General features: G+C 47.9%; 2 protein-coding genes across 3 annotated transcripts; one reads left to right on the forward strand and one right to left on the reverse strand.

Moving 5' to 3' along the window:
* Positions 1-465: 465 nt before the first annotated feature.
* Positions 466-1,913, forward strand: LOC144159143 (uncharacterized; the record flags this gene model as incomplete). Its single annotated transcript, XM_077690451.1, has 1 exon — positions 466-1,913. A coding segment is annotated over one exon (933 nt), but the record flags the coding sequence as incomplete, so codon positions are not given.
* A 130-nt stretch (positions 1,914-2,043) lies between these two features.
* Positions 2,044-5,601, reverse strand: LOC144169887 (uncharacterized). 2 transcript variants are annotated; one of them, XM_077699306.1, is made up of 5 exons: positions 5,212-5,601; positions 4,602-4,821; positions 3,552-4,160; positions 3,234-3,298; positions 2,045-2,968 (listed from the first exon to the last, which is right to left on the reverse strand). In XM_077699306.1, exons 1-3 carry the CDS (start codon positions 5,407-5,409, stop codon positions 4,096-4,098), a joined length of 483 nt encoding a protein of 160 aa, XP_077555432.1. In that variant the 5' UTR covers positions 5,410-5,601; the 3' UTR covers positions 2,045-2,968; positions 3,234-3,298; positions 3,552-4,095. The 2 variants fall into 2 exon arrangements, with proteins under 2 accessions (XP_077555441.1, XP_077555432.1); XM_077699315.1 differs by lacking the exon at positions 3,234-3,298 and having other exon boundaries at positions 2,044-2,968.
* Between the last annotated feature and the right edge of the window lie 19,555 nt (positions 5,602-25,156).

Here is a 25,156-nt window from a genome sequence, read left to right on the forward strand (position 1 = left end):
AGGAGCCAACCAGCCCAGTGCGACGACAGCGCTCACACAGCTGCATCACCCTTCGGCAAGACACTGGAAAGAGCTGATGTTGTAAGAGCGTAATGCTTGCGCCTTCATTTTTGCTGCTGGAGAAGCGTCTGTTTAAATTATGCACTTTAAAGTGAAATCATATGTTTAGTGTATATTTCATTTCAGTTCGCATTTTTTCTGATATTTTTCAGGCATGTCAGACAGAGTACTCGACCTCTGGGAAACTGACATTTTTTTTATCCACAACAAATGGTGTTGAGGCTTCAAGCCAGGTTACCCACGTGGAACAGACTGACAAGGTTTGGCAGTACAGTTCATATACAATTTTATAACTTATTTTTATGCGCTATGCGTTATCACGGCTTGCTTATTTTATATAAACAGCAATGTTAATAATGGTATGTTATCTCACATTGAATTCTTACCATAAAAATGTGAAATAATTTTTCCGTTGTGTATTCCATTAAGGTCACCACCACCGACGAAAGCTGGAAAAGAAAGTGTGGATTTTCGGGCTTCGATTCCCTAAAACAGAATGAAGAAGCTTTGCAAGATGTGTGCGGGGTGACGCTGTCGGTGTTCAGCCTTCTTTTGAACTTGCTACCCTCTTCACGCTACAAGAACAGCGACGTGGCATCTGAAGACAAGCTGTGTTTGTTCCTCGCCAAGCTACGGCTTGGGCTAACTTATAGTGCCCTAGCCGCTATCTTCGGTGTAACATCCCGAACAGCGTCAAATACATTCAGAACGATATTAGACATCCTTAGTGTAGCACTGAAGGAGTTTGTGTTCGTACCACCACGAGAGATTATAAGAAGGTGTATGCCCCCAGCGTTCAAACAGCATTACCCAAAGTGCACGTTTATAATAGATTGCACTGAGGTTCGCACAGAAACGCCTTCTATTCCAGATTGTCAGCATGCGCTGTATTCAAACTACAAAGGGGGATACTCTTTGAAAGTGCTTGTTGCAATTATTCCGAATGGAATGATAGCGTTTATGTCCAAGTCGTATGGAGGGCGGCATACAGATTCTTTCATCACTCAAGACTCAGGTCTTTTGAAGATACTGATGCCGGGCGATGTGATACTAAGTGACAAAGGCTTTCCTAATATAAAGACCTTTTTAGAAGGGAAAGGCACCGTGTTGGTAATGCCGCCGTTTAATACAGGGGGGTGCCAAATGTCAGAAGAAAACATGGAAAAAACCTTCCAAATTGCGTCTGTTCGTATACACGTTGAGAGGGCAATACAACGGCTTAAAATTTACCGCATTCTCAAAAATACTGTCCCTATCACCATGATTCCACACATGAATAACGTGTTTTCTGTCTGTGCAGCCCTCGTAAACATGCAGACCCACATAATCAAGAAGTAGGTCTGAGTACTCCTATTTCATCACAGTGCACTGCTATTTCCCTGAGTGCATTTTGCTACTTGTCTGTTACCTTGTATTTTTATATTGTCTAATCTTTTGTTTTCTGAGGTATACTTTATGTATAGTGCAAGTGCACAGTTCATTTTACTTTATTGTCATACCTTCGTTTCTAATTGAATTATGAATTCTGAACAACGTACCACGAATTATTTTTACTTTAATTTCTGTTAAACGGAGTTTTCTTTTTTACTTCGTCTCTAAGCTGTGATCACTATTTTTAGTTTCTTCAATTTTTGCTGCTTTTGCTGTATTTTTGAATTCTGTAACTTGTAGTCGTTTGACTTCGGAACCCTCCTCTGTATAGTACCCTAGTTGTATTCGAACACCTTTGAAAGTAATAAAAATAACTGAACTGAACTGAAGAACTACGGGCGTGCAACACAATTTTATGCATAACGGGAGTGCTTCTTTATCTACATCCGATACCTATGTGGACGCCATCCGAGGAGCGCAGGGTAAATTGATGAGCGTACGTGTCGCTGCCTGTGCGCACGAAAAAGTTGACTCTTAATATTCATTTAATAAAAATGAAGCAAAAACTGAAAGTTACACCAACGGCTTAGAAAAGTGTTTGGTCACATTTCATCGAATTCCGCTTAACATTTTGCGACAAAATTGGGAGAAAGATTTTTAGTAGCTTATAAAATAGTTTTCATCAGAGGTTGCACCTCTTACCAATGCTTAATACAAGAGTTAATAATGGCAGAGGGCATAATTCACAGGCAACTTCAACCAGGGGGGCAGTCACACTGCAATACTGGAAAGACAGTATGGGGAAGGTAACTGTGAAGCCGTTATGTAGATACAGATTAATAGCAACATTTTTTTTTTCTGGGGGATCATTTCATTTATTACCACCTCAAAGGCCGGAGGGCATTGCATGAAGGGGGAAAATGGGGGGTGGTACAGACAGGTATTACAAAGCTTCAAGAAAACAAATTTAAAAACACGAAAATAAGAAGAAAAAACTAATTACAAAAGTACAACAAGCATAAGTGGCACAACAGCAATACAAAATTGCAATATAAAGAGTATACAATAAAGAAGTCAGCTGAAGGTTTGTCTTTTCCAAGGCAGACATCAAACTACCGCTGTAATGCACTGGCTACTGACACTGTTGAGGTCACAGAAGGTTCAAAGGAAGTATCTGAAGTAGAAGTACTCCATCTTGGAAATGAGATTCCAAAGAAACGGCTCATCTCTTTTCACTCTAACAATGACTGACTGTTTCGGGCTGTAAACGAACAGCAACGCCCTTTGCAAGTTCAAAATATACAACTGGACCTGAATCTGCGTGTAGTATGGGTGGGTTCTTCGTAAAGTAATTTCGTCATTAACGAAAATTAAGTACTGCAACTTTGTTCGCCGTTCTGCAGTAGTCTATAAAGGGAGTGTCCTTGTATTTGAAAGAGCACTTGATCTCGATGAGGACAATTTCGTTGTCCAACCTCACAAGGCCGTCAGGGCTGCAGCATAACCATGGCTGCTCCGGTAGCACCACCAGTCCAACCTGAAATAATAAACGTAAAGATACCATTCAGCAGACGTGCTTGTCCACTCATACAACTGTTAGATTTGCTCGCAATGCAGACTCTGAATGACTTTCAATTGTCATTAGGGTGCAGTAATGCAAAATAAATGTGTATAGTGAGGATATTCCTAATTGGATGCATTGCATTTCTTCCAAAGTAATTTTGTTAATGCTTCAGATGGAGGAGCAATGTATGCGGCCCATAGTTGTGTAGAAGTAGCCGATGCAGAACGAGCGTAATCACCTGAAAGATACGAGTGCAGAGCTTTTCCTGTAGCTCTGCTCGCGCGGCTGCTTCTGTTTTTGTGCCTGCCAAAATAATAGACGTGATAAAACTTTTTCAGCACTGACATTGCACGCACGTGTGTATGTAGCCCGCGTGTGAATTAAAGTTGGCCCATGCAACTTTAACAAGCACAGTTGAAGGTTAATTTTTTTTTGCCTGCCGCAGTAGAGTGGACAGAAGCAGATGTAATTTGGGCCACGCGAGGACTTTTTACGTGCGGCGATATCTCAACACACGGGAATATTATTTTTGGTCTCAAACAGAAAAAAATAACACCGTACTGCATTGCTTCGTTACTAAACGAGGTTCTTTTGCAGAGTTGTTCGGCGGCTTTTTGCAGTCCAGCTTCATCTTTCTTAACCAGAATGGTGTGCGCTTTTGTGCTGCTTATACGAAGCTTGCGCTCTTTGTGCCACCTGCAGTGTACCCACATTTTAAGTCGCTATTATATCACGCTCACAAATGTGCAAGCAAGTTTGTCTGAATGAATTTAAACGTGCCGCAGGTTGCACGACTGGCCTTGGGTGAGGTAGCACAGTTCAGGGGAGCTCTCGGCAAGAACCACCTTGCTTGCATATATGTTGGCTTTATGGGGGTCCAGATCCGGCAAAAAGTCTGTTACTTTCGTTGCACACCCATCAATTACTTCGAGGTGATGGTAAACGGGTCTATCTTGCATCGGCATCAGCAAATCTTCCAGATATTGCTTCTCGACTTGTTTCGATACCTCCTTTAACACGTCCTCCAAGACATCACCACACACCAGGTCGATGGTGCTTGCATTTTCTAGTTCTAGTACCTCTTTTAATGGGCAAGTAATTTACGGGTAGTTTAAAATGATAGATCGGGATGCCGGCTTTACATCCAAGTTGCTGGGCTTTGGGTCTGTTAGAAAAAGAATACAAATGTTATGGTCGTCACTCCAAACACCTAAAAAACGGGCGCTGTTTTGATAATCTTCTTGTAGTGAATGGTTAGCAGTTCATCTTTAAAGGGAAATTGAAAGCATTCGTATGTTTTCAAAAACGGAAAATCATGCAATTACGTGCTGCTGAATCTCAGAATCGACCCACTGGTAAAGCGCTAACAATCATTTTTAACCACCTATAAGGCCTTCCTATGTCTGGGAATTTCGCATATGTAATAATACAGAATTTCGCAAGTGTAATAATACCGAAATCAGTTTCAGAAATTACAAATAAAACTAGTTACGATGAATTCAGTAACGGCTCAGGCGCTTTCCACTTCAATAGTGCATAACGATCAGGGTTGAATGTGCAATAACAATTATATGTGTACCAGTAAAAGCCAATCTTTCACGCTCACCCGAAAACAAGCTCATGAGGTCTTGAGACAAATCTCTACGAGGCTTTCCGGTCGGCTTACCCCATTGCTGGGACTGGCTTGTGCATGAGCGGTCTTCGTGTGCGTTTACATAAAAGCACACAGCAGCGGCGTGCTTGCACTTCCCTTTGATGCCAGCCTTGCAGCTGCACTTCCCCCGATCGACGGGAACATCTCGCTTCTCGGGATCGGACCACGCCAACTACGAGGAGGACACGAAGTTCGCATTAGAATAACGGAGTGCTTTGTTAGCTGTTTTTTTTTTTGCCTTCAGATGCCCGAAGAAGATCCCAACAAAAACCATTTCATATCGTTTTTCATGCTTTTTTTTCTAATTCATGCGCACATAATTGAAACACGGCGACATGATTTATTAAATAAATAATGCACTCGACGGTATCAAAGAATAATAACTCAAATAAATAACTACTTTATTGTTCATACTACTCAGATCCATGCTTCATTATTCTCAACTGATTTTTTGTATGTTGGGTTTACTTCCTCTCACCAGAGTAGCAACATAACACTGTTATTGTAATGATTGCCGCTACATTTTTTATCGACACCAGAAATGGCGATAAAGAACACTCACCTCCAAGTTTCCGTCGTACACAACGTGGTCGCTCACTTGCGAAACGCATTTGGCTTTCACGGTCAATGCTTCTTCATCAATGACTTGCTCAACGTCGTACACATTCTTGACGAGGAGCTTCCCTTTTTTTGTGTTTGCACCTCGGAAGCACTCTTCAACGTGGGAGATCTTTTTGAAACCGCACTGAAGGCGGTACATCACTTCTGAATTTTGAGACCACTCGAAGACGTTGAACCTTCTTGTAACACAGAAAGTCAGGAAAGAGCTCGTGAACAAGGCCGGCAACACATAAGGAAACTTGTCAAGAGACGACAGTCACGTGACGTAGAACAGCTTTTAATTACAAGTCAGCAGGCCCGTATCCAAAGGGGTGCCCTAGGGGCGCGGGCCCCCCTCATTTTTTTTTGGGGGGGGGGGGGGGGTGAAGCGAGCGTTTTCTAGTATTGCTTAAAGATCCTCCCCCCCACCCCCTATCTATTTCCAGGCAGCCCGAGCAACAGAGAACAAGTGTTCTCTTCTGAAAAATCTTTTTTTTCCCATTTAGCGTTCCCCCTCTGATTAGCACCAAAAGCAGCGGAGGCAGCCTTGGGAGCCAAGCTGTTCTGGACGCGCCACAGCTGTTCTCCACTCTTTCGTCGATGCCGTGCATGACTGAAGGGCCACATGTTTTCGTTTATGCACGCGCCAACACTGCACAGGCGCAAATACATCACCCTCGTACCAGCTGCACCTTCTGCCTTTCTTTTTTGTGCAGACGGCGAGAACAACAACAAAAGGGCACACTTTATCCTGTGAAACCGCCGGGCCGCTCGGCCGTTCGAGCGGCGCGGAGCAGACGACGCGTCTCTAGCAGACGACAAGACAAGCACCGGCAAAAATGGACCCAGTAGCTACTCTACGTGTAACCGAACTTGCTGGACACGTGCTAATGTGTATGCTTTCATAAGTCGAAAGAAAATTTTACCCAGCCCTCTTCCTAGCGCGAGAAATGCAGCACGCGCGCATCGAAAAAAGCACGTGCCGAATAGGCCGCCGCCCCGGCGTACTCCCCCTCCGGGGAGAGTGCAGCGCCACCCGGCGATCGTTCCGGAGCCTATGGGGGAGAGACACGCATGCGCGCACTTCCGTACACAAGCGCGCGACCTTTCCACGCCCCCCACCAAGCTGTTGTCACGCAGCTGTCACGCCGCTAGCACGCCGCTATTACGTGTACACCTGCCGCTGTTTCTGCTGAGCGCGACGGAGCGCACGGGGTAACTATTGCGCATGCGCCCGCAGACGTGTTCCCCCGCACCGCCGCAGCTGTTGTTGAGAGGGACGAGGCGCACGGGGCAGCTACGGCGCATGCGCGCGCAGACGCGCTCCTGCCGCACCGCCGCAGCTGTTGTTGAGAGCGAGGAGGGTACGGGGGAGAGGCGCGCACCTGCGCCTCGACGTGGCGTCATGAGCTGCGGACGCCAATGGACAGAGGAGTTGGAGAGCCTAAGAAATGCTCCGCATTTAAAAGCTGTGGGTGAAGACAACGTTCAAGAAATGCCCTGTAACTATGGTGTAAAAGAGAAGGAAGAGGTTGGTTCTTTCACGGGCTGCCGGATATGTTCTACCCACTGTGCTCCTCTATTGTACCCTGAGCGCCGCCCGTTTCATTTTCAATAAACCCTATCTCATCCCTGACAACCGTGGGAATAACATGCGCAACAGAGATTTGTCCACGGAATAATAGTACACTGGAGTGCTTTTGTGTGCATCGGAAGATGTAGTGATGTAAAGTGGACAATGTGGCAGCACGTCAACAGCAATGCTGAACAAGCACGTCTTCTTTCTTGTGCAGATTTTGACTGTCGCCTTTGGTGAGTATGCGCTTGCCTTGGAAAATGCTTCCCTCCGCTTGGATTCGCCAGCTGCCTCAGTTCGAGAAGAAAAGGACGCATTCACCGATTCGACAATCTGCGATTTCATCGAGCCGACGCTGTATGAACATGTGGAAGCTACCGACTACAGCGTCTCCTTCGGAATGACGTCACGACTTGAAAGCTACTTATACCGGCCGACATCCCTCTGGCACTTCAGTGGGCAATGTGGCACCACGTCGACACCAATGGCGAACAAGCACGTCTTCTTTCTTGAACAGCTTAGTTATCTGCCCAACGCTAAGTATGTTCGTAGTAATAATGTTTGCTTAGCTCTGCTGCCTTGCCCCCATGTGCTAAATGATGTTTGTTCCATTCTGTACATTTTTGTTGACTTGATTCTACAATGTGGAGATGTCGAGCAAAATCCGGGGTGTGATTCTGATAACGATGAAAGCGTAACTGAGTTCAAAGCATCGCTCTAAGGTTTAAGTGATCGCGACGTGATACTCAATGTCCTTAAAGGCCAGAAATAAATTATCAAGCGCATGAACGACTTCAGTGCTGCGCAGAATACATTATCTGATACACTGACCGAATGTAAGGGTAGGCTTGGTTCACTGGAGTCGGCTCTCGCCATTTAACCTTGAGGCAAGGCTAACTGGAAGCCGTTGAATCCGAAGTTAGCAATCTGCAATAAAGTGTTGTTTCTATGGTCGATAAAATTGATGATCTAGAAAATCGCAGTCGTCGTAACAACGTTATTGTTCATGGTCTTGAAGAACCCGCTGGCGAAACTCCTGCGTCATTACGGGAGAGCGTAACTCAAACTTTTTTTCACGACCAGCTCGGCCTTACTGTATCAGGAATACAAAGATGTCACAGACTTGGCAGTAAACGACCTGATAAAACACGGCCTGTCATCGTGAAATTACTTGACTTCCGTGAAAAGCTTGCTACTCTAAAAAACTGAGCTAAACTCAAGGGGTCAAACTACTATACCACAGAAGACTTTTCTCAGAAAGTCCGGGATATTAGAACAAAATTGTGGGACTGCACAGCAGAAAATAGAAAAAATAAACAGGAGTGAAGCTGAGTGAATCAGTGTTCATTAACGATGTTCTTTATATGTGGGACGATACCAGCGGTTCTATTAATCGTGTTCCTAAACGCCATCGAACATGACGAACAACTGGTTGCAATTCCTTAAAGCTGCTTAATGTAAACTGTCGAAGCATCGTCAATAAGGGTCTTGATCTTGAACACTTGGTGGCAATTCACGAGCCCGATGTTACCGCGCTTACTGAAACCTGGCTTCACAGTGGTGTTTATGATAACGAATTTACTCCCACAAATTTTTATGTTTATCGTCGTGATCGTAACTATCGGGGTGGGGGAGCTGCCCTTCTTTTCAAGAAAAATTTGAACGTGGCTAGAATGTCTGATGCCGCAGAAGTTGAAGCAGTCTTTTGTAAGCTGTTCCATGAGGGCCAATATATCATCGTTGGTGTTGTATACCGACCACCCGCGAGTGATTTAGAAGTACTGGAGAATCTTAGAAACTACATTGATTGCAATACAACTGATAACACTAAATTTATTTTGTGTGGTGATTTTAACCTCCCTGGCATTAATTGGAACACTCTTTCGGCTGACAGAAGCGACACAAATTATAACGAAGTTTTAATTGATATTGCATTTCAATTTGGCTTACCCCATCTAGTAAAGAATACACATGTGTTCACGGTGCTAGTAAATCTGTGCTTGACCTTGTTTTTGTTAGTTCAAATATTCGTGGTGATTCTAAATGTGAAATAGTTGAGGGAATTTCCGACCATAAATGTGTTTTAATAGAATTTTCTTCGTTACTGCAGAAACCCATCGTTAACGTATCTCATTTCCCTGATTTCTCGGCTGCTGATGATATATCTATATTAGACAGATTGGAAATAGCCTACGACAGACTTGCAGTAGTATGGTCACTGAAGTGTATGACGTCCATTCGGTGTGGCGAAAGATTAAAATACAGTTGACGCCTGCATTCAATTCTTTGTACCAGTCAAGTATTCAAAAATCAATTCTTCGAATCTTTGGATAACACGTGATAGCATTCACATTATAAGAAAATTAAACCGTCTTAGGAAACAAATTAAAAAGAACAGTAGTCAAAAAAAATTCTCCCGCATTTCCCCGAGGGGGAGAATGTGAAAGTGCGAATGCACGGTTGTCGGCCCGCTTGCGGCGCTTGCGCTCGGCCCCCGCTAGAGCCAGTTATTTAGTGACGCTAGCCCCCGCAGCCCACCGCCTCGCCGCCTTCTCTTCCATCTCTTCCATCGGGTTTGTAGTATCACGTGTACACCACGCAGTTATCAAGCCGCTATAACGCCGCTGAGTCGCCAACGCACGCCGCTGACGACGTAGTTTGAATGCGTTAAAGATATAAGGCGCGTCACTAACACTGATATCAGCGTCGTGTCCGTGGCTTGGTCGGTAGAGCGTCGCGCTGCGGCCGCAAAGTCCTCGGATCGAAACCTGGCGCCGGATGCTGTTTCTTTTATAAATATAGAGGAACACTGCGGACGCCGCCGCCGCCGGCGGTGGATGGTTTGGGGTCGCTTATAAAGTGCATTCGCACTTAAAACGTATTGCTGAAGTGGCTATGTTCTCTTGTCACTTAAGAAAAAGATGAAACACGAACGTTTCAACTTCTATAGCGTCCGTTTAAGCACAATGGTAAAGGAGGCACCAGCTAAGTTTTGGAGGACCATCACACCGAAGACCTCAAGTACTAATACATTTAACGTAGGCAATAATTTTACATCCGATGCTGGTAAGATTTCTGATGCTTTCAACACCCACTTTGAATCTGTTTTTTCAGAAGATGATGGTAGCATACCCTTCTTTGACAGGTTCCAGACATTGCCTTCGATTGAAGATTTGCAAATAACAGAAAGTGGAATATTTAACCTTTTGTTTAATTTAGATGTGAAAAAATCAGTTGGACCAGATAATATACCTAATGCATTCCTTAAACGATACGGTGAGTGGTCATCTAAATTTTTGTTAATTATTTACAGTACATCCCTTTCGACGGGTACCTTGCCTGATGACTGGAGAATTTCCAAGATAAAACCACTGTTTAAAAACGGCGATAAGCAGCTTATTTCTAACTATCGGCCTATAGCTTTAACATGTACGTGTTGCAAAATCCTCGAACATCTTATTCATAAGCATATTACGCTCTTCTTGGAAAATTACTCAATATTAACACCGATGCAACATGGATTCCGACGTGGTTTTTCTACTGTAACTCAACTGGTTGAAATGACACACGACTTCGCCGCACCTATTAATGAGAGAAAACAGATAGACGTAGCTTCTTGAGATTTCGCCAAAGCATTCTACAAGATTTCCCATTTTAAATTGCTCGTTAAACTGAACAGACTATTGAAAAACCGGCAACTGTGTAACTGCATTAAGTCGTACCTAACATCCCGGCAGCAATACGTTGTTTTTAAAGACACTCCCTCAAACATGTTACCTCTTGTCTCAGGGGTTCCCCAGGGCTCTGTGCTCGGCTCGTTGTTATTTTTGCTGTTCATTGATGATATTTTTGATAATTGCAATGTTAAAATATGATTATACGCTGATGATTGTGCACTGTATTCCCTTATTCACACAGTCGACGACCAAGTAAAGCTTAACACAGAAATGGAGAAACTCATGAAGTGGTGTAGTTCTTGGCAAATGTATGTCAACTATCAGAAAAGTGTTGCTATGTCGAAACAAATAAGAAGTGTCCCCTTGTTCATAATTACACAGCTGATGGAAATATCCTAACTCGAGTAACTGAGTACAAGTATCTGGGCTTGCATATATATGTAGCAACCTCTACTGGGATCGACATCAACTACATAGCTAATAATGCAATGGTGAAATTACATTTTTTGAGACGTTCTCTTTGATATTCGTCATGCGACAGTAAACTTTTGGCATACAAATCTCTTATCCAACCCATTCTTGATTATGGAAACATTGTCTGGGATCCTTACACCAATGTCAATACCCATAAACTAGATAGAATCCAAAACAAGGCTGTCCGATTTATTTTCAGTAAATACGGCTCAACGTCAGTCTCTGAATTATTCGCCAAAGCGGGATTGAAACGAACTTCAGAAATGAATAGAAGTGCCCGTTTGTTGTTCTTCTCTAAGATAGTTAATGGTCGAATAAATAGCACCACAGATGAATACTTAAACCTCTCTTCTGGTTACTCTACCAGACAACGTCACAAACACACTGTCGTTCCTTTCCAGCCCAAAAATAATGTTTTCAAGTATTCCTTTCTTTTGCGCACTGCCAAAGAACGAAATGAGCTTGACAGTAAAATTATTGAAACAACCAGTAATTGAGGGAATTTGAAAAATTGATATCTGACTAGCAATGCTTGCTTTTGTTTGCATGTGAAACATTTTCTATGTTGTTTGAAGTGATTGTTCTGTGTTATGACATAAGTATTGCACTGTTGAATTTGTTGTTGTACCATTTACAGTCGCCAACAAAAGTTTGCGGGATGTGCAGCGCGAGGCCGAGCGGCGCAAACCAGCATTGCTGCGCCATCTGCACCCAGCGGGCGCCGGGTAGAGGCTCAAGGAACTGGAGTGCTAGGCGCGCTTTGCGCATGCCTCTCCTTTATTAGTTACGGGACAACTCTGATCCCTCGCGTGCCCGCGACATGCTTTCGATATTCGTGCCAGCCGCTCGATATTCGTTCTCTATTCATTCTCTAATCGTTCGATATTCGTTCGATATTCGTGTCTGGGCGGAGCGCAACATTGAACACATCTTATCTTCCCCGAGGCACGGCTGGTTGAGCAGGAATTATAATTTTTAACCTAAGCACCGATAAACTGCTACCTGACCCAGAATTGGCATTCGCCGCTCATGCCTGTAGCCGCAATTGATGTTGGTGCGTTCTCTGGGACCATGCCGGCCCGCGCTCCGGGGGACTAAAGAAGGCATATCGCCCGCCTTACAGGCAGCTCTAAGTAGGCAGTGACGCAAGTGGCAAGTGGCAAGTGGCAAGTGGCAAGTGGCAAGTGGCAAGTGGCAAGTGGCAAGTGGCAAGTGGCAAGTGGCAAGTGGCAAGTGGCAAGTGGCAAGTGGCAAGTGGCAAGTGGCAAGTGGCAAGTGGCAAGTGGCAAGTGGCAAGTGGCAAGTGGCAAGTGGCAAGTGGCAAGTGGCAAGTGGCAAGTGGCAAGTGGCAAGTGGCAAGTGGCAAGTGGCAAGTGGCAAGTGGCAAGTGGCAAGTGGCAAGTGGCAAGTGGCAAGTGGCAAGTGGCAAGTGGCAAGTGGCAAGTGGCAAGTGGCAAGTGGCAAGTGGCAAGTGGCAAGTGGCAAGTGGCAAGTGGCAAGTGGCAAGTGGCAAGTGGCAAGTGGCAAGTGGCAAGTGGCAAGTGGCAAGTGGCAAGTGGCAAGTGGCAAGTGGCAAGTGGCAAGTGGCAAGTGGCAAGTGGCAAGTGGCAAGTGGCAAGTGGCAAGTGGCAAGTGGCAAGTGGCAAGTGGCAAGTGGCAAGTGGCAAGTGGCAAGTGGCAAGTGGCAAGTGGCAAGTGGCAAGTGGCAAGTGGCAAGTGGCAAGTGGCAAGTGGCAAGTGGCAAGTGGCAAGTGGCAAGTGGCAAGTGGCAAGTGGCAAGTGGCAAGTGGCAAGTGGCAAGTGGCAAGTGGCAAGTGGCAAGTGGCAAGTGGCAAGTGGCAAGTGGCAAGTGGCAAGTGGCAAGTGGCAAGTGGCAAGTGGCAAGTGGCAAGTGGCAAGTGGCAAGTGGCAAGTGGCAATATATTATAGGCTCAGATGAGTGCGAAACACTTTTACGGGCCTCCGCTATAACAGAAAATATACTCGGAACTGTTGAGTGCAGAGCAAATACTCCAGTTCATACGCAAAGTTTTTCCTATGAGGACTAGGGGGTTCACCAAATGCAACAGGCGGAACACACACCTAAGTTTAAGTGAAGAGAAATGGGAAAATGTAGAGCGCTTCCAGTCTGGGATGAAGGATGACAAGCCGAGCTCGGCGGAATCCAAGAAGGTCACGAAAGAAACAGGTTGTGGGTAAGAGTTCCACTTACTTCCTCGTTATATAGGTGAATGGAAGCAATACGGACTAATGTTTTATTCTATAAGACAAACAGAAATTGGCTCGCAATTTGGCTCGCAAAGCGTTGTAGTCGTCTGCGCGGCTAATTATCATACAATTTGGTCTGGGGTAGTTCGGGCAAAAGGAGGGTTACAGCCGTTTTCTGTAACCATACCTCATCCTTTGAATGTCACGTATTACCAGCAGACAGGAATTACCTATCGTTTACAGCTTCCCTATAAACTAACTGTGGCAAGTAAATGTGATTCGGCGTAATGATAACGCCATCCTCGCGGCCAATTTCGGGATGATGTTTTTACATGATACCTACATTAGACAAGAAAGTTTGCTTTGCCGCAATAGTCACCAGAAAGTGTACTTTGCCGCAATAATAAATTTGGCGACGCGACGTTTTTCTATGCACCCCGTCACCAGACGCAGTTTCCGACAGGTAGCCTAAATAACTGCTGTAAAATAAATTTAGTCGTCGACCAATGCATCACTTAAGATTTGTTCAATGTTACGCTCCGCGCAAACGGCGGCCGTGGGCGACTTGTTTTGTTGCACCAGTGATAGCAGAACGACGGCGATGGTCACGCGGCGCCACAGCGGCTGCCGCGAATATCGAAAGCATATCGCGGGCACGCGAGGGATTAGAGATGCCCCGTAACTCGTAAAGGACAGGCATGCGCAAAGCGCACCTAGCAGGCCAGTTCTTTGAGCCTCGACCCGGGACCCGCTAGCTGCAGATGGCGCAGCAATGCAGTTTTGTGCCGCTCGGCCACGCGCTGCACATCCCGCAAACGTTTGCTGGCGACTGTACACCCACTCTGCTATAGCCCCACGTTGTGGCTAGCAGTATTGCTAAATAAATAATAAATGTCTGAAATATGTTGGGAATAGAAAGAACGATCCAAATGAGAATGCTTGAGGTCGTACATTTGAGAATGTACATGCGGGGTCACAATATTCCGGACCACGCGAGCGCGTGGCGAACACTGCCACTGCGCACTCTGGAGGCATGGTGCCTGCTGTCGAGACCGACGCAGCGCGCATGCGCGTCCTTGTCTACTGGTATGCACGCACGTTTTCTCGCTTTCGGCAGCCATGCTCCGATTGTCAGTAACGCGCCACGGGGCGATTCCATTGTGCGATACTGTGCCTTACCATCACAGATCTGAGGCCTTGTGTGCGTGCCGATTGCACCGGATTTTGCGAGTATACGTTCCCTGCTTGTTGATCTATCATTGCCCGGAATGGTCTTTTGAGGTTGTGTGTTTTTTACCGAACCGTTTCGAAAAAAAAAAGCCTTTCTGAGGGACGCTTAGTCAGAACGTGAAGAACGCATGCACAAACGCTGGTGAATTAGCCCCTCTGGCCGTAGACTGGTCGCCACTGCGAAAGGGATGCTACAGGGCGTCACCCCGTGGCGCGTTAGCGAACCAGCCGAAGTGAGCAAACTTGCGTGCCTGCGATTGAGCCAACAAAGCAAGAACGCGCATGTCCGCCTTGTCGGTCTCGAGTCTCGACAGCAGGCGCCGTGCCTCAATAACAGACTTTGTCACAATAACAGACTTGGGATATGTGGCTTTCAAAATACAGTCCAACCTCGTTTATTCGAACTCGAAGAGGCCCGAAAATTTGATCGAATAAAAAGAAGTTCGAATTAACGAAAGCTATTTAAATACACGTCACTTTGCTGGGACCGGAGCGTCTGTTCGAATAAACTAGAAGTTCGAATTAAGCGAGTTAGAATTAACGAGGTTCGACTGTGTATCAATAGCGTGCCATTGTTTGATCTCCCCCAACAGTATTTTTCGGTTTTGCGTGCTCTGGATCTTATTCCCGTGTTCGCATTCAATTTGTCCATGTCCGTGCATGAGGTCAAATGCTTGAGAATGCACGTTTAGTAGGAACGGTGGGTGAGTGCTATTAGAGAGTTATAGCAGAGCCGAGAACCGGTCCCGGTACGGTACCCGGTAGGCGACCGGAGCTAGTGCGCGTGCGCAGAGGGGAAAAAACGGGTAGTGCTCATGTGCAGGTGTACCGGGTATAACTCTCTATTGTTGGATAATGTGCGGGGCACTGGAGTGCGCAGGGGGCGGGGCGAGGAGAATCCCCTCCCCCCTCCGAAATTTTTGGGACGGAGGAGGGGGTGACTTTCAAAGATAAACACGAGCAATTTGCTCCCTGCCTAAAACAAAAAGGAACGAAACAGTAGAAACGCTAAGCGGAGTACTCCACCGCACCCCGAAGCTATTTTTAAATTTCAATAGTTTTTTCCCCGCTCTTTTTCTCTTCTTTCTTTTAACCCCCCGAGGTGGCTCAGTGGCTAAGGCGTTGCGCTGCTGAGCACGAGGTCGGGGGGTTCGATTCCCGGCCGCGGCGGCCGCTTTTCTGATGGAGGCGAAAAGCAAAACGCCCGTGTGTACGAGATTTTGGCGCACGTTAAAGATCCCCAGGTGGTCAAAATTAATCCGGAGCCCTCCACTACGGCACCCCTCATAGCCTGCGTTGCGTCGGCGCGTTAAACCCTACAATCAATCAATATTCTTTCTTTTTATTGTTCTTAGGTGCGGAGTACCTTAGGACCGCACAATGTCCGTCCGCGTCCGCGCGCATAGCATTTACAATCGCTAAAAATCACACAGGCACCGCCCCACCGGCAGTATTCGAGCCTGTGTCTGGTAGACCAGACAGAGTTAGTGTCAGTCGTCTTACCCACTGGGCTACGACCGTTTTTTTTATTGCCTGGTTTGGGTCAATACATACATGCAAAACATCAACAAAATTACACCACGTGAAAATGCTCTAGCACATACCTAGCACACACATGCTCTAGCCACACTCTACCGCACAGTCACCCACTCGGGTGGCCTAGGCTCAGCTTTCAACACCTCGACTATATAGCGGACATTTTGACAAAAATATCCCCTCCCTGGCCTCGCATCTACATCATTGTACCGACGGGCCATGCGAGCCTTCCATATACCGTGTAGGGCCAGTAACATTATGAAGTCGTATGGAACACCCCCTTCATTTTCTATGGCTAAAAACCTAATTTCATGACTGCCCACAGGAAAATCTTTCTTGAAGGTACGCTGTAATACGTCCCATAGGAAGACCCCGTTCCAACAATCTATGAACACGTGTTCGATGGTCTCTGGTTTTTTGCATGGGAAGCAATCAGGGCCCCGAGGCACAAATAAGCCTTTCTCAATCATCCATGTTTTTACAGGTAGTACACCCACATGCAATTTAAAGAAAAATGATTTAACATAGACAGGAGCTGGCATTCTTTTCACGCGCCGAAGAACATCTTGTCCCGACCCCACACGGTATAGGGACCTGTACAGTGGGATCGGTAAAACCGTATCCACGAGATCCTTATACAATTTCTTCCTCGGCACATGAGATAAATATTCCAAGGTCAAGCGGGCACAAAGAAACCTTGTGGCATCGACAACTTCACGTAGGTAGCCATGGATTCCGCCACCATAAACAAAACAGGAAACAACCGTGAGCTAGTACCCGAGAGTCAAACGGCTTACTCCCTCGCCTGTAACGGTGCGAAGTACCTTAGGAAATCCCAATGTCCGTCGGTGTCCATCCGTGCGCACACCACCATCAAGCGAAAATCAAGCGAAATTCGAGTTGAGCCGTGAGTTGTAGTTTCATTTAGGGAATAATGAAGGTGCAACTCACGGCTCAAATCGAATGACCGTCGGGGCGCGAATCGGATGTCACTCGGGACGCAACTTGGATGTCATTTCGAACCCCCGTACTCCGCACCTTCGCCATCATTCACGGAGTGGAGATGCTGCCATTTTTCCGTTCTTCGTTTATTTTTTGTTTTGTTTTTTCAGGAAGGGGCAGTTTGGGTGGTACTCCGAAATAAAATCCCGATTGTAATCATTGTCACCACCAGGTTCCTGCACTGTCGGCCCCTTTACTTGACACGGATTGATTGTAGGGTTTAACGCGCCGACGCACCACAGGCGATGAGGCGCGCCGTAATGGAGGGCTCCGGATTAGTTTTGACCAACTGGGTTCTTTAACGTTCACCGAAATCTCGTACACACGGGCGTTTTTGCTTTTCGCCTCTATCAGAAAAGCGGCCGCCGCGGCCAGAAATCATTTAATTGACACTGCACGCAGCTTGCTTAGGCGCGATCGTATTCGCCTAGGTTTATCCTTTTTTTAACTTTCCTGTAGCACGCTTCGTCGGAATTCTGTGGCACAGCTTGTCCAATACTCGTGTATTCTGCTTGAGTATGAGGATCATTTTCTCCGTGCCATCCCGTGAAGGCCTCCCGTCGATGCTGAAAAGGCAGGGTGGACACCTTAATGAACATTGCGAACCGATGCGTTTAGTGGACACGGATTCACCACCGCTTTTCAACCGCAGTTTTCATATGTAAACAAGAACGTCTCTGCGCACTTATCGGATGGAATTGCAGAGAAAAGGATATTACAGCCGCGCAGAGCTATACCCATGCACTATACAGCCAGATGCGGCTAGCGTGGCTACAGCGCACCAGGCTATGAGCTTCGGACACCTGAAGATGCATGCACGTTTATGGGCGACACTTTGTCCAAAGTCCCGGAAGAAGCGACGTGTGTCCCTTTGTGAGACTGGATGAGTGGAAAGGCATGATTGTGTCATGACTATTAGCGACCTACTGCAGCCGATTGCTACCACTCTCCAGCAGTTGAACGAGACTGCAACTTCAGAGAGTGCGCCTCGGGCACATATTCTTTTGCTGTCAGTATCATCCACCAGCGTTCGCATCAGCCTGCACACACCGGTAAAAGCGTTGGTGCTGACATTGCCCTTATCGAAAGCACTGCAGGCTGTTTCAATCAATTTGATGTCGGCTCTTTCTTTCGTAAAAGATGTAAACGCAGTATTAGAGAATATGCGTCAGAATGTGGAACAGAGTTCAAAATCATATTTGATGAAGCCGCAAAAGCAGCGGATAGCTTTGATACGCTCAGACTACAGGACACCGCTTTTGTTCGAGGGGTGATGGACGGGGCCCCCCCGGAGGGACTTTGCGACGTCGATCCGGCGGCGGGAACCTCCTCCAGGAAGCGCGCCAGCCTCCCAGCTGACGCGGACAGCGAGGACACCGAGCTCTACCCAGCGTCCAGTGACGAGGACTCCGACGATGGGTTTCAACTGCACCTGGGAAAAAAGACGAAAAGAAGGCTTCTCGCGGCTTCTTCGCGATTGAGCACCTCGACTGTGAAGCCCGTGCCTGAACACCCTGTGCACACGATACTGTTCATGCCGGAGGCCAAGACGGACAACTTGGGGCTGCTCAACAAGCAAGCAGTCTCCGCGTTCCTCGAAGCTACTGTGCCCGGGGAAGTCCAGGACGTGAGGATAAATTCCCGGCGGGACATCTTGGCAATCGACGTGGAGCATCGGAGTGCACTGGAGGTGTTGCGCAAGATTACGCCACTGCAAGACATAAAAGTGCGAGCCCATGCCATTCCGTATGGAAACACGACAGTAGGCGTCATTTATGACGCCGATACGTCTATCCCTGAGAAGGAGCCGCCAATACTGATCAAACCTGCGTGTAAGGTCCACTTATGAGATTAGCGGCCAGGCGCCCGAGCTGCGCGTGAGAACCCGCCGCTCTGTCTGCTGGCCCAGCACTATAGACTCTACGCTGCAGCCGTCGCCAATTCGTCACGGCGTGCACGGGAGACGGATTGTCTGGCCCACCGCATACCACATGGATAATACCCCATTGAGAAAGCAGACGGCGCCGCCGGATTCTGGGAACCGTCCGCGTGACGCGCGGAGGGGGTGGGATTGCCGGCGTCGAAGCGCGCGCCGCGCAAGACACCATTGTTAACGCACCCCGGCCGGCACAGTGCACTGTCGCCGCCTTTCGCTCTCACCCCGCGGGGTCGCATGCACCTGCTCGTCTGCGAGCGTGCCGTTGACCCAAAGATGGCGGTGCCTCATTGAATATTCCGTGGCGTGCTGAGTGACAGCTGTCTACGTGAATTTGGGCACTCCCTTACGTGTGTACGAACGCTACAGGGGCGTTACCGAGAGAGGGTGATCTCGAGGTTTTATAAGGCCGAACTTGGCCGTTGGAAATCGTTGTAGTCTGAGCGCCGAGCTGGGCAGTTCCCGGCGGGACAAGGAGTCTCGACCGTTGAAGCTAGGTTGGGATTTGTGAGCCCCCTAGGTTAGAGGTTAAGATCGCGTCGGAGGTTTAGGGTGCAGCGCCGTACCGGGCAACTAGACGGATCTTGCGGCGAGACAGTCTCGGCCGTCGTTTCTCGAGCGGTTTGTGTACGCTCCGAGAATAGGAGAGTTAGACGAAGTTGAGGAGCTCGAGTGATTTGTGCGCACTAGGAGCTAGCGTCTAGCTGAAGTTTGCAGTTTTTCCTTTATTACTCATGTACCCAGTTTTCCTACTGTAAATAGCTGTATATAAACTCTTCGTTTCATTTAATCAACCCCAACGCCTTGAGTTCGTCAACTCGACCGCCATCTCCAAGAACTTCAACACCATCGCCCTGCCAGCCTCCTGCCAAATCAACCGGAGCCCGGGCGATTGGGTTCCTGATCGACACCGGACTTCGGGGAAACCATCTTTACTCTGCGGATAAAAATATTGTCATCAGATAAGTAAGCCTCATTGGCAAATGAAGGTGCCTGAAAATTGTTTTCACGGGCAACAGCCGTCCTGCCTATGTTAACGTGGGTCATTTCCGTCAGCCTGTCCGACCTTATATGCCGAAACCCCTCCAGTGCTACAAGTGCATGAAGATTGGCCATGTCGCTGCAGTCTGCGGCAGCGCCCCTGTATGTCCCAAGTGTACTGGGCCCCTCAAGGCTAACGACTGCAGTGAAGATACCCTCAAGTGCGCCAACTGTGAGGGACCTTACGATGCCTCATCGAAGAAGTGTCCAGGTATGATGAGGGAGGTCGCTGTCTTGAAGCAGATGGTGAGGGACCACCCCACGCACAAGGAGGCTGCCGCGATGGGACGACAGCGGCGGCGTCACCGGAGGTCTTCATAGAAGGCTGGACATTCTTTAACGAACGCCTCTACGCAAGTGGCTTCGTCACTAGGGCAACTACTTCCACCACCGGTACCCCCGCGGCCGCCACCACCTCCGCCGCCTCTGGCCCAGCAGGATTCGCCGAGGTGTCGCAAAGAGGTACAAAAAACCTCGCCGGTTGACGCGTTGCCTCCACTGTCACCGATTGTACCTCCGTCTGAGCCCCAATGCTCAGTGCTAAAGACAGTCGCAAGATCTCCCGCCCCGGCTGCATCTCCAGATCGGCAAGTCGTCGCGGTCCTGAGATACCTCATGAATGCCATTCGCCCATTGCTCACCAGTCTGAATGTACCATCTGCGTTGAGCGCACTTCAGATACTGGTGGCCCTGGATCCAGTGCTTGCAAACCTCGAATAAGCAAGAGCCATGGCGGACGTACGTTCTTCATTGAGTGCGGATATCAAAGAGGCTTGCACTTTTCAGTGGAACCCAACGAGACTGATGTCACGTATTTCTGATGTTCGCCCGTTTCGCTTTATAAATTGTATCCTTATACTAGCCATCTGCGAACCGAACATATCCAAACCCATTCGGATATCTGGCTATGAACTTTATCAGCCACACTCGGGGAGCCCAGCCAAGTCGCTGTCTTAATCAGACATGAACTCTCCTACGCTCACCATTTTGTGCAACCTTATAGGGGTACTGAGTACGTCCGTTTCATCATTAGAAAGCGCCAGCTCACTTTTACTCTTGTGGGTGCGTACCTACTCCCGAAATCTCGCTTTCAACGCAAGAGACTGGAAGACATATTAAACACAACAACGGGTCCATGGGTGATTACCGGTGATTTCAATGCACACCACATGGTTTGAGGAAGGCCAAACACCAACAGGCGAGGTCGGAGCCTAGTAGCGTTTGCCTCAGACCACGGACTGTGCTTACTAAACGACGGAAGCCTCACTTATTTACGTGGAACGACTTAGAGCAGTTGTTTAGACTCAACGTTTGTTTCCCGATGGCTATCAGGTCATGCGCAATGGTTCCCAGGCATAAAAACTCGTGGAAGCGACCACATTCCGACCTATTTAAAGATAAATGGATTACGAAGTTCCTTCGTTCCTAATGTTATACGCATAACCGATTGGTCGAAGTTCAAATCAAGAATGGAAGAAATTTGCTGGAACGATGAGCTTGAAAATATAGAGTCCGTCATTGAAAGCATACTCCAAGCCTGCAAGCGCTCCGTGCGGCTGTCTCCAAAAGTGACTGAGTTTGACGTAGAGCTGGAGCGCCTTCGTGCTGTTCACCGCCGCGCCGAACGCAGATGCCGGTGAACAAAATGTCTCGAAGATTTGAGAATTTGCCGACGAACGCAAAAGCAGGTCCAGCGACGCATTGCCCAAGTGCAAACACAACATTGGAATGGAAATCGTTCTGTGACTCGCTCGACCCTCGCAAGGCTTTGTCGAAGATATGGAGAACTGTGCAGGGGCTAATGACTCCCGTACAGCAGCGCTCCCAATTAAGGCTCTGGCTATTCCCCAGAGCCGCCGAGAGCTCGAAGTGGCCGGGGACCTCTGTGTGAGGATAGCCAGTGGAGCAGGCCTTTCTGGACTCTTGCTCGCCAGTGACATCCCTGCATCGCGGGATTCAAGGATGGACGTTCCATTTTGCATGCAAGAACTGGCCAGCATGCCATCGAACTATACGCCGGCGATACGACCACTCTTTCCACTGTAGTGTGTGATGCAGCGCCGAGTGCGCTTAGATATTAATGGAGTAAAGCAAAAACGTGATATTCCAATACCGGCCTTGCAGCAGCTAAGTTTGACGTACCTGCACGAGACATACAGTGACCGAACCCATATATACACCGATTGATCGGTAACATCGTCGGGTTCTGCCGGCGCTGTTATTATACCGTGAATGTCACTGTAGCAAATTCAAGATAGCCAATCCTACAACCTCCACGGCTACAGAACTTACGGCCATCCGTAGCGCTCTTCACACCATCGAGCAAAGTTCATGCCGGAGATGGGCCGGAGATCTGTGATTCGAAGCCTGCACTTCAGTACCTCCAGTCAGCCCTGTGCCGGGGACCTCACGAACAGCTACTGACAGAAATAGGAATGGTGTACGACCGTGGGGCCCAGGCGGGTCATGATGTCACTCTGCAGTGGCTTCCCAGTCACTGCGGCATTGTCGCCCGACGGCAACGAAAGTGCGGACGCTGCCGCCCGGTTGGAGCATGTATTGGTGCCCTTGAACCGCACCTGCAACGTCCCCTTCCACTAAGCCCCCCACGGTTTGACGCAACTCTTCTTTCCCGTCTCTGGCTGGGGGTGGCATTCACAAATGCTTACTCATTCTTAATAGGAATGGCAGCAAGTGAGGAGTGCGAAACATGCGGCACGCCGGAGACGATACGCCACGTTTTATGAGAGTGTGTACGCCACTCTCTTGAAAGAAAGAAGCTGTCGTCAGCTCTGAAGAACCTGGACTCTCGGCGGCCATTTTCGGAGGAATAGATTCTGTGTCAATGACCTTCTACATCCGCTCAGAAGGCGACTAAGAAACTCTCACACTTTCTACGGGTGACGAACAGCACCAGACTGTAGACTGAAAGCCTCCAATGGCAATCACTGAACTTCAACGTTTTGTGCTTCAGCGCTGGGCATACCTGTCTGCTCCAACTTTTCTTCATTCTTTCTTTTCTCTTTTTTGCCTATTTTCTCTTTCCCACGTGCAGAATAGCAAACTAGGCTTTAGCGAGGTTAACTTTCCTGCCTTCTTTCTGCATCCGTCTTTCCGTGAGGGACCCTGAGACATTCTACCACATTTAGGTACGCATGCCTTTCTTCGACTGTTTATGAAACCAGCTGTGAGAGAGATTTTCCAAAGCTTGAGTGAATCCTGATATCCTTCGGCTGTGTTATTCCGCCGCAAATAGAGTCGAACCGTCCAGGCGACGTTGGTGAACACACGCTTCTAGACGTCTACACGGAAGACGTTGACAGGAACCAGGCGAAGAGCGAGCTTAAGTTCTGGCGACACAAGAGGCAAAATAACAAAAATGCTCCTGAGAGCTCCTTCGAAGCGCTCGACGCCTGCGACCGACTGTTCTAGCCAAACATATGGAGGATTCTCCAAATCTTGGTCACGCTTCCCGTAACGGCGGCTACCGCTGAGCGCTCACTTTCAACCCTGGGACTCCTGAAGACATACCTGCGCGCCACAACGCCTCAAGCAAGGCTTGTGGGACTCGCCCTTCTGTGCTCACACCGAGAAGAGGCAATTGAAGTTGAGAAAGCGATTCGTCGTTTCGCGCTATCTTCACGTCGACCTTTGAATTTATTGTGTAAATGCACTTCGACATGTGGAAAAACCGTCAATCGATGGATCTAATGCCAAACTTCATGCTGGAACCCATTGAGTTATATGGCTCATACGGACAATATGCTGAAGAATTCGTTCTACCGTTGTGCGCTCTTCTTGTTCAATTTATTGTTTCGTTCACAGTTTTATTCTTCTTCCAATTATGCCTTCCCATCTGTTGCGCAACGCGTTACTTTGTATTTGCGTTTGATCTGTTGTTAAATTATGATGTCTATATATCTGCTCGTATTTTGTAATTCCTGCCACGAATAAATACTCCACGAAGTGGGTGGCAGTATTTAATAATGCAAAACAAATCCGGTGAAATTTCTTTGCCTACCGTCGTCTCCGATTAAGATCGGCAGAAAATACTCTCAGATGATAAGCGGCCTTCTAGGTTGCCGCCATTGCCATTCTTAACAGGAAGACGTACGGATGCAAAGGGCCGCCACCCAAGATTTTCAGGGACTGGGGTAGAGGGGACTGAGTGAAATTGACGAAGATATAGACTCTGTGTGTCATCAACTTCGATGTCTGCTTCCGTCACGACAAGGCAATTTGAATGACTCTACCAAAAAGCAAAAATATAGAAAACAAACTGAGGGTTATGTAAAGGCCGCCTACTTTACCCTGGGAATTGTGTTTTTAATTTTCACCTTTCTAAATTTTTTGTTATTACTTTGTCATTTATTTTAAGCCGGTCTCCCCCCCCCCCTCCCTCCGCCCCCGAAACAAAATCCTGCATACGTCACTGGTGAGGGGTATAGGCGGCAATGGCGAGGAACTTGTTGAGGAGCAATAGTTTAGAAGTTTATTTAGCAGAGAACTGGGCGTGGTTCCTTAGTAAAGGAGCCCGAGTGACGACTTGGTGGTCTTTTCTCTCCAGGCCAGTAGTTGCTGGACGTCCGGGTCAGCGCTGGTCATCAGGTTTAGCCGCAGCTCGGGAAGGAGAAGAGATGAAGAAAGAGGTGGTAGGGCAGGATTGTGAGGATGCCCGATTATTGCTAGGGCGCTTAGTTGAGTGCAAAATTTGCATTCTGCGGGGCATGTGGTTGGATACAGGCGGGGTAGCCAGCTGGGGTGAAGGAAAGTGCTCGCTTGAGTTCTGCAGAGGGTAGTTTCTTCGTATTTGATTATGCCTAGCTAGGAATGAGGAGCGGGAGGGAGGATTTTCTAGGGTTGCGGTATTGCTAGGTGATATCTTGGAAGGTAACCAGAGACGGAGTGTCTAAACCAGGGGTCGGCAACCTGCGGCCCGCGGTACAGTATTAAGCGGGGCACGCACGTGCGGAGAGCGACGCGTTCCCGCGCGCGTTTTCCCCCTCTTCAAAACCGGCCCTGTAGCCTTCATGCGCGCTCCTAGCCGCCGCCGGAGCGGTTTCCGGAGTGCGAAGACGCGTGCAGTTACGCGCACCTCTCCGCTCATGTGTCCCCGCTTTATGCGGCCCCCAAAACGTCGTCAAAACCACTAATCCTCCCCCTGTCACTTCCTATCTGAATGTCGACATGTCAGTTTTGACCTCAAATGGGGTTAGACAGAATCAAA

Source organism: Haemaphysalis longicornis, unplaced genomic scaffold (genome assembly GCF_048455015.1).
Source record: "Haemaphysalis longicornis isolate Haplotype H1 unplaced genomic scaffold, Haemaphysalis longicornis Haplotype H1 scaffold_1, whole genome shotgun sequence".
In the NCBI taxonomy this organism is placed as follows: Eukaryota; Metazoa; Arthropoda; class Arachnida; order Ixodida; family Ixodidae; genus Haemaphysalis; species Haemaphysalis longicornis.